This window comes from Scylla paramamosain, chromosome 8 (genome assembly GCF_035594125.1).
Source record: "Scylla paramamosain isolate STU-SP2022 chromosome 8, ASM3559412v1, whole genome shotgun sequence".
Taxonomy (NCBI): domain Eukaryota; kingdom Metazoa; phylum Arthropoda; class Malacostraca; order Decapoda; family Portunidae; genus Scylla; species Scylla paramamosain.
The window spans coordinates 1,872,501-1,882,500 of NC_087158.1; the positions used below are offsets into that span (position 1 = coordinate 1,872,501).

The following is a 10,000-nucleotide window of genomic DNA, read 5'->3' on the forward strand; positions in this document are numbered from 1 at the left end:
GAGAGAGAGAGAGAGAGAGAGAGAGAGAGAGAGAGAGAGAGAGAGAGAGAGAGAGAGAGAGAGATGAAGACTTAAAGCGGAAGTAATACATTTTTCTGCGGGGCTGCTTTGGGTCTAAAGAGTAATGATCGTTTTCAGCTAAAGGCTCGTGTGTAAACTTTATATATGCTGCCCGCGCGGTTCAGAGAATTTCTAAATGAGGACAACCTTTGCGAGTCACAACCAATTTATGAAGTTCGCAAGATTCTTTAAGTGCTTAGATTTTCCTGGTAATCGTGGACGCTTAGCTGATCACTTCTAGGCTGCCTGCACTGCCACCACGCTCCTGAAGTTGAAATACAGGAGTAAAACAATAGAGAGAAAAGTTAACAGGAGTGGTGAAATAATGTTATAGACTGCTGTCACATTCCTTAAGATGTAATATGTGAAGAAAACGATAGAGAGAGAGAGAGAGAGAGAGAGAGAGAGAGAGAGAGAGAGAGAGAGAGAGAGAGAGAGAGAGAGAGAGAGAGAGAGAGAGATGAAAGAAAAACTAATACGATCTGTGAAATAATACTGCATTGTAATATATGAAGAACACGATAGAGAGAGAAAGAAAAAAAAAGAAAAAACTAATACGATCTGTGAAATAATGCTGTATTATAATGTATGAAGAACACGATAGAGAGAAAGAAAGAGAAAACAAAAAAAAAAAAAAATAGAAAGAAAAACTAAACGATCTGTGAAATAATACTGTATTGCCACCACGCCCCTGGAGATAAATAAGATAGGAAGAAGACAATAGAGAGAAAAGTTAATAGGATCTATGAAATAATACTGCATACAATTACTATTTCAAGGCAGAGGCAACTAATCAAGGAAAAAAAAAATAGAATAACGCAATTTATCGAGTGAGAAATGTTTAAAAGTAACAAAACAACAAGAAGCTAAGGACTGAATGATATCTACTTATCTTCGGTAATATCAAATGCACTTGTTATCTCGTGGCAAAATTAACTAAGAAAGGAAATAATCAACTTTAGAATAACATGATTTGTCGATAAGGCTTTAAAAATAGTGAAACAAGAAGCTGTGTTGAGTGATATTACTTGTCTTTGGTCAGTCATCTCATTACGTCTAGCCAGTCATCTTATCCACTGCCAGAATATTAAGCATAGAGCGTTGCATTGTGGGATCAAGGACCGTATTCTGAAACACCCCTGCCACTTCACCACATTCAGAAGGTTATACGTTTTTTTTTTAGGTGTTTTTACGGTTCTAGTGACAGATTGACAAGATTTCTACACTATCAATAGGAGAAACACTCTTGAGAACCCGGCTAATAATATCTGTGGCCTTTGAAAACAGTCGTGGTGGGAGAGTAAAGAGTTTCACAATACGGGCGCCGGAAAAGTGTCATAATAGCGAACAAACTGTGTATTAGGAGCTGTTCCAAATCTGAGAGTGACAAAGCTTTGAGTGATAAATCAAACTGGGGCAGTGATTTGTAATTATGGGTCAAGCTTATTTGTGGCACTAATCAGAAAAATAAAAAAAAAGAGGAAAGATGAGAGAACATTTCTGGAAGTATCGAACTGGTAAAGTGGTTCGTTAGGTTCGAAGCTTCACGACTTGCTGGTTCGAGAGGCAGGTAGGTAGATAGATCGGTGCATCGTTATCATCTATTTCAAGCTTATTTTATTTTATTTCTTTGTATATAGTTGTTGATATTTCTTGTTTATAGTTGTCATCGTCCTTTGCCTTTCATCTCCATCCATCTTTCCATCTATCCAATCTCCTACCTTAATATTTTCCCTTACATATTTGTTCTTTAATTTTCAGCCATCCATCCATTCACCAAACCGTACAATTTTCAGCCATCCATCCATTCACCCAACCGTACAATTTTTAGCCATCCATCCATTCACCCAACCGTACAATTTTCAGCCATCCATCCATTCACCCAACCGTACAATTTTCAGCCATCCATCCATTCACCAAACCGTACAATTTTCAGCCATCCATCCATTCACCCAACCGTACAATTTTCAGCCATCCATCCATTCACCCAACCGTACAATTTTCAGCCATCCATCCATTCACCAAACCGTACAATTTTCAGCCATCCATCCATTCACCCAACCGTACAATATCCAAGAATCATCCTTGGTTATCGTCTCCACCATCCATCTATCTCTTATTTTATGTTTATTCACGTTAAAATCCATTATTTGCTTTTCTATCTCCACTCATGTATTCGTCTGTGTTACATGTTTTTTTTTTCATTTATTTATCAACGTTATAAAAAGCTACTTACCTTCTTTTCTATCTCCTTTTTATCTTTTTTCTATCCGGTCATCTCTGTTTCCTGTCTCCTTCATTTATTTATTTATTATTTTTTTGACTCGTCGTGTACCTGTCTCCTTCCTGCTAATTTTTCATTCAATTTCCAATCAACAATTATTACTCGTTTTTCTCCCATTCATCTCCTTCCATCATCTCACTTATCATTTATTACCTAATCACCTCTCATCTTAACTTAGTCACTCACTCATTCAGTTACTCATTCATTCGCTCACTCATTCGACACTATCTCTTACAGTCAGTTAGTGCAACTCATCACACTCATAACAACAACAACAACAACAATTAACTATTATTCACTCAATTCAACTTTCCTCATCTAATCGCCACAAAGAAAAGGAGACAAGGAGAATTCAAGATGCGGTTCCTCTCATCTCAACTCAGTCACCCAGTCACTCATTAAATCATTCTGCATTTCTCTGTATTACAATACGCAGTACAACTCATCACAAATGCTCTAGTAACTAAACAGTACATTACCTTCTGTTTACACCGTTCAATCTTCCTTTGAGTTCCTTCTTTACCTTGCATGACCTCGTGTTCAGTTCTTTTCCCGTTCGTCTCCTTCCATCATCTCACTTATCATCTCACCTCTTACCTAATAATTTTTCATCTTAAGTCAGTCATTCACTCACTCACTCGCTCATTCTTCATCTCTCTACATCTCATACAATCCATTACATAATGCAACTCATCACCATCTCCCGTAACTCTCAATACATTACCCATCTACTATCTATCTACCATTTACTATCTACTACTTACACCATTTAACCTTCCTTCGCATTCCTTCCATCGTGCCTCACCTTGCATGACCTCGTATTCAATAGCGACGACCTCCGTGGGCTCAACGCCGGTCTGGTTAGCCGAGAAGATCACATCCCCAACGTTGACGTCCCCGCCGAACACGCTGACGGGCTGGGAGGCGTTGGGGGCGGTGCGGAAGAGCACGTGGTTGGGGGACAGGGTGAGGTTGTGGCCCCGGGCAGTGCGCAGCGTGAGATAGAGGGCTGTCTCTCTCGGCCGCCTGTCCAGGAACCCCAGCACCCGGCTTGCAACCACCGATCCCGCGCTGTCCACTGTGGGGGTGTTGTTGTGGTGGTTATTGGTGTTTTGGGTGGGTAGGTGATTGGTTTGTTAGTTAGTTAGTAAGTGAGTGGGTGAGTGAGTGAGTGAGTGAGTGAGTGAATTAATGAGCTGGTGCGTAAGTGAGTTAATGAATTGGTGAGTTCGTGAGTTGGCGAGTGAGTGAATGAGTGTTGTTATTGGCCAGTACTACTACTACTACTACTATTACTACTATTACTACTACCACCATTAATACTACTACATTAATATCGAAAAAAAAAAAAAAAAAAAAAAAAAAAAAAAAAAAATATATATATATATATATATATATATATATATATATATATATATATATATATATATATATATATATATATATATATATATATATATATATATATATATATATATATATATATATATATATATATATATGGAAAGGACAAGAATATAACGTTGTATCTCCTGAAAACTGAAAAAAAGAAAGAAAACGAAAAAAGTACAAACAGACCAACAAACAAACATACAGACCGGTAGATAGACAGACAGAAAGATAGATAGATAAACAGGCAAATAGATAGATAAACAGATAGATAGGTATATAGATAGATGAATAGGCAGACAGACAGACAGACACAGACAAAAAAGTCCCCAAACGCAGTGACGTCATCTCAGGCAAGAAACATTTCAGACAGTCCACACACACACACACACACACACCGCCTCCACCACCCACACCGCCCGGCCGCCCCCGCCCTTCAGTTACTACGGCAGGGTGGGCGGGGGGGATGGGGTGAGCGTGCAGGAGGCCGGTGGGGGACGGTCAGCGAGGTCAAACCCACCCTCACACCCACCCACCCACCCACTCATGAGGAAAGGGAAGGAAATCGTCTGGAAATAGAGAGAATATGTTCCTAGAGAGAGAGAGAGAGAGAGAGAGAGAGAGAGAGAGAGAGAGAGAGAGAGAGAGAGAGAGAGAGAGAGAGAGAGAGAGAGAGAGGGGAAAGACGACCACAAGATACTGAAATCGGAAAAGAAAATAACAAAAATACTTTCATTCTGATGACTTGAGTTTTCTTTCATTCTTTCTTCCTTTGGCTGGTTGAAGAAGAGAATCAGAACGTGAAAGTTAAATGACGGAATCGAAAGAAATGATGAAAAAAAGAAAAAAAAATAGAAGAAAGAAAATAGGAAAGGAAAGTTGAGAAATAATAATTCGAACCATATATATGAAAAAAATACACACATACACACACTCACACACACACACACGCACACACACAACTTGATGATGTCAAAGGAATTACGAAAAAATAAAAATAAATAAGGAAAACTTCAATGGACAAAAATGGATGAATAAACAAATACATATATAAATAAATAAACAAGTAAATGAAGAAAAATTAAATAAAAAATAAATGGACAAAATAAAAATAGAGCGATAAATAAAAGGAATTACTAGTATGTAAGTATGTATGTAATCTAGTAAACAATGTAATATCTTGACCTCCAGACTATAATAACTATGTAACTTTTCAATTACTTTCAATTACACACAGCACTCCAATTAACTAATCATATCAAAAATAATAATAAAAAAGAACAAAACAGACTCAAATTTAACTGGCAGAGAGAGAGAGAGAGAGAGAGAGAGAGAGAGAGAGAGAGAGAGAGAGAGATTTACGAGTGAAAGTTGACGCACATCTCTCGTTTTCTTCCTCGTTACCATGAAAAGAAAATGGAAGGGGGTGAAATGTAAACAATGACCGAAATAGCATCCATCGCAGAGAACACACACACACACACACACACACACAGAGAGAGAGAGAGAGAGAGAGAGAGAGAGAGAGAGAGAGAGAGAGAGAGAGAGAGAGAGAGAGAGAGAGAGATAGGTGGAGGCTATAGAAGATCTCCATGGGATGACAGGTCGTTATGGGAGAGTTTTGAGAAAGAAAAATAAGGTTGGTTGAGTCTGCTACTTGGAAAATAGGTCACCAGAGAGAGAGAGAGAGAGAGAGAGAGAGAGAGAGAGAGAGAGAGAGAGAGAGAGAGAGAGAGAGAGAGTAACTTTCTTTGTGTAATCAGCAATCTGTCAGACTCTCTAAAATCATAAAAAAAAACTCCTTGAAAACCCGAATTATAACTTCCAATACAGAACCATTGTTAAAGTATCACTAGAATCAATGAAAAAAAAAAGAAAAGAAACCTGAAAACCCCAATTATAACTTTCACTACAGCTTGTTAAAAAAGTTAGAGACTGAATAACGAAACATTTGAGAGTACTGTTCAAAGTGTGTAATGTGTGTAAAAGTGTGTGTGTGTGTGTGTGGTGTGTGTGTGTGTGTGTGTGTGTGTGTGTGTGTGTGTGTGTGTGTGTGTGTGTTTTGCCAGAATAAGATGCACAAACTCAAGTCTTGATATTTTGTGGACTACAATACGTATTAATTTACATATTATTGCTGTCACCTTTGGAAATATATTCTGAAATTTTCATATTTAGTTTTTCTATTGTTTTTACACGTCATGAATGCAATGTGGTCAATAATCTATCTCCCAGTCTATCTATCTATCTATTTATCTATCTATCTATCTATCTATCTATCTATCTATCTATCTGTCTGTCTATATATCTACCCATCTATCTATCTACCTCTCTATCTACCTCTCTATCTACCTGTGTGTGTGCGTGTGTGTGTGTGTGTGTGTGTGTGTGTGCGCGTGTGTGTGTATGCCTTTAATGAATACTTCCCGTTTCCCTTACTCATCAGAAACCAAGCAGGAAGGCAGGTACTCGTAAGTGCCTGAACCTCCCCCTTCCCTTGGCCACTTCTTGCCTCGTTTCTTCTCATCGTCTCTTTAATAAATAATGTTACAATTTAGCTGACCTAGCTTGGCATCCACTCTCTCCCCCCTTCCACCACCTTCCTTGGCTCCTGCTTCCATTTCTTCCACTTTTATTCTCGTCCACTTTTGTCTTTTTTCACCTCTCATTTCTTTCCTCTTTCATCCTATCCACTTATTTATTTGTTCTTCCTCTTTTTTCTCTTCCCATTCATTCTTCTGCATCCACATTCTTCTTCTCATCCCATCCCGTTTTCCTTCTTTTTGTTTCCCGTCCTGTGAGTGAGTGAGTGAGTGAGTGAGTGAATGAGTGAGTGAGCGATTCTGTCACTCAGTCAGTCAGTCAGTCAGTCAGTCAGTCAGTTTACTTATTTATTCATTTATCTATCTATCTATCCCAGAGTATCTATCTATCTATCTATCTATCTATCTATTTATCTATCTATCTCTCTCCATTCACTCACTCTTCTATCTACGTATCTATCTATCCACCCACCCACCCACCCATCTATCTACCCCATCCACCTAACCACCTATAAAAACACGCAATCAATCAACTCACCTGCCAACACCTGGTCGCCGGTCCTCAGGTGGTGCATGGGCGTGGAGGTGCCTGCGGGCGTGGCGGCGCGGGCGTGGGGCGGGAAAGCAGGCGCCCACATCACAGGAGCAGCAGTAGTGGTGGCGCGTGATCTTGCTGTAGCAGTAACACAAGTCTCGGTAACCACAGTTGATGTAGAACATGGGGCGTGCGTGCTTCTGTAGAGAGAGAGAGAGAGAGAGAGAGAGAGAGAGAGAGAGAGAGAGAGAGAGAGAGAGAGAGAGAGGAGAGAGAGAGAGAGAGGGTATGAGGTGAATGACTGTGTGTGTATTCTTAACTCGATTTAATGTTTTATGTTTTTTTTTTTTTTTACGTATTTTCTGATGTGTGTGTGTGTGTGTGTGTGTGTGTGTGTGTTTTCCGCTTCTGTTATCTCTCTCTTCCCCTCTTTCACTCCCTCTGTGTTTATCTGTTCGTATGTTTGTTTTAACTCGTACATTATGCAGCTTTTTTTCTTTCTTTCTTTCATTTATTTATTTTTTTTTTGTTTTGATGGTGTGCAAAGGGAGGGTGAGGGGAAGGATGCGTGTGTGTGTGTGTGTGTGTGTGTGTGTGTGTGTGTGTGTGTGTGTGTGTCACTATCTATCTATCTATGTCCTTATCTATCTCCATACTTATATATTCATGAAATCCACCAACACATTTTACCAGAGAGAGAGAGAGAGAGAGAGAGAGAGAGAGAGAGAGAGAGAGAGAGAGCACACTTACCCTCGTCTGCCTAAGGAACACGTCCAGATCTCGTCCTCCTTCTGTCCAGTCATCGTCCAGGCCTGTGTGGGGAGAGAGAGGGGAAAGGGGCGTTAGTGAGGGGAGGTGAGGGGAGGGAGGGAGGTGACTGGGTGTAGGGAGGGAAATGAATGTTAGGGAAGTGAATATTGTGTTGGTGGTGGTGGTGGTGGTGGCGGGGGTGGTGGTGAGTGTAATTGTTGTCGTTGTTGTTGTTGTGTTGTTGTTGTTGTTGCTGCTGCTGTTGCTGTTGTTGTTGTTGTTGTTGTTGTTGTTGTTGTTGTTGTTGTTGTTGCTGTTGTTTTATTTATTTTTTTCTTAATTTTCTACCAATACTACAACTACTACTACTACTACTACTACTACTACTACTACTACTACTACTACTACTACTACTACTATTACTATGTACTACAGCAACAATAACAGTAACAACAACAACTACTATTACTTCCAGTATTGTAATATTACTTTTTTCATAATTCTTCTTCTTCTTCTTCTTCTTCTTCTTCTTCTTCTTCTTCTTTCTTCTTCTTCTTCTTCTTCTCCTTCTTCTTCTTCTTCTTCTTCTTTCCGCGTGTAGGTCCTGATGGCTTTTTACAACTTATCTTATTTTTTCTATCTTCTTAATGTTCTTATCTCCTCCTCCTCCTCCTCCTCCTTTCCTCCTCCTTTCCTCCTCCTCCTCCTCCTCCTCCTCCTCCTCCTCCTCCTTCTTTTCGAGCATGTATCTGTCATTCAGTATTATCACATTACCATTATTAGTATCTTTATCATAGCATATTCACTACCTCCACCCTTTATCATTCATTATGCCTTCTTCCTACATTCTTTTATTACCTCGTTGACTCCTTGCCAGATTTTTTTTTCCCTTTTTTTTATTAGTTTCCTTCTCCTTCAGTTCCTTCGTAACCTACTTTCTCTCCTTCCATTTTCTTCTTTTCACTTCTTTCTTCTCTTCTTTCCTCTTTGCCTCTTATTATTCCTTCGGACCTTTTGCCCTTACCTCTCTCTCTCTCTCTCTCTCTCCCTCTCTCTCTCTCTCTCTCTCTCTCTCTCTCCGGAGGCGGATATGAAGGCTATGACGTCAGAAGGCAATGAAGGATTTTCTCTCTCCTTCCCTCCTTTCTTTCTCTCCCTTCTCTCCATTCTCTCCTTCGTTCCTTCTTTAGGTCCATTCTTCCCCTTCTTTTTCTTCTTCCCTCCCTTCTCTCCTTTTTCCCTCCTTCTCTCCCTTCCTTCGTTTACTTTCCTCCTTTTCCTATTTCCTTCCTTCCTTCTCTTCCTTCCCTCCATCATTCCCTCATTTCTTTAGCCTATCCTTCCTTTTTTCTTTTTTTTCTTCTTTCCTTTTCTTCTTTTCTTCCTATTCTTATTTTTTTCATTTCTTTTCTACTTTTCTTCCTGTTCTACGTTTTCTTTCTTTTTCTCTTTCCTTCTTTTCCTTTCCCTTCTTCTGTCCCTTCTCTAGTTTGTTTTTTTCCTTTTATTATTTTCTTCCTTCTTTTTCTGTTTCTGGTTTTGATGTCGCCTACTTTCGTCCAGTTCCAAAAAAAAAAAAATAAATAAATAAAAATAAATAAATAAATAAATCGGTTTCTTTTTTTTTCACTTGATGTTTTTGATTTTGTCTATTTTTATTTTCCTCACTGTCCCTCGTCCTTCTGCTCGTCCTTGTCTCGTCCTTTTCCTCCCTCCTCCTCCTCCTCCTCTTCCTTTCATATTCTTCCGTAATTATCTTTATTCACGTCCCACAACTGTTACTGTACTACTATTTCTTCTTCTTCTTCTTCTTCTTCTTCTTCTTCTTCTTCTTCTTCTTCTTCTTCTTCTTCTCCCTGCTCTTGATCTTGTTCTTGTTCATTTTTTTGTGCTATTAATTTCTTTCTTAATCCCCTTTCTTATCCTCTTCGTTTTGTCATTTCTTCCTTCGATTTCGAGCTTATGTATCTCTTACTCCTCCTCCTCCTCCTCCCTCCTCTTCCTCTTCCTCCTCCTCCTCCTCCTCCTCCTCTTCCTCTTCCTCCTCCTCCTCCTCCTCCTCCTCCTCCTTCCATAACACGGAATGAGGACACAGGCAGGAAATAAACAGTTGGAAGTTATGATTGATGGTCAGAAGAAATGGACCAGAGAGAGAGAGAGAGAGAGAGAGAGAGAGAGAGAGAGAGAGAGAGAGGGAACTACACTTTAGATACGTTTACTAATTGTTTCTACTGAGAGACAACAGATGGCGTAAACTCCCTCCCCTTCCCCCTCCACCCGCTCCATCAGTTAGTCATCAGGGCTGTGTCGAGTGATTGAGTGTGCGCGCCACTAAAACAATTCACGCTGTTTTATTTTATTTTTTTCTTCACTTCCCTGTGTTATCTCCTAATCCCATTTCCCCCTCTCCCCTTCTGCCTCAGTCACCCCACGCACAAG

The 10,000-nt window shown here is 39.7% G+C and overlaps 2 protein-coding genes across 6 annotated transcripts in view; one reads left to right on the top strand and one right to left on the bottom strand.

Moving 5' to 3' along the window:
- LOC135102685 (indian hedgehog protein-like) overlaps positions 1 to 10,000 on the bottom strand; it is a 52,402-nt gene that overhangs the window by 2,191 nt on the left and 40,211 nt on the right. The window contains 4 exon segments of the mRNA XM_064008076.1: positions 3,150 to 3,422; positions 6,815 to 6,890; positions 6,892 to 7,011; positions 7,562 to 7,623. Coding sequence (XP_063864146.1) covers positions 3,150 to 3,422; positions 6,815 to 6,890; positions 6,892 to 7,011; positions 7,562 to 7,623 — 531 coding nt within the window.
- Positions 9,868 to 10,000, top strand: part of LOC135102687 (uncharacterized) — a 79,085-nt gene continuing 78,952 nt past the window's right edge. For all 5 annotated transcript variants that reach the window (XM_064008079.1, XM_064008080.1, XM_064008084.1 and 2 more), the window contains exon 1: positions 9,868 to 10,000. This exon is cut by the window's right edge and continues 10 nt beyond it. The gene's annotated coding sequence lies outside the window, so the exon portion shown is untranslated.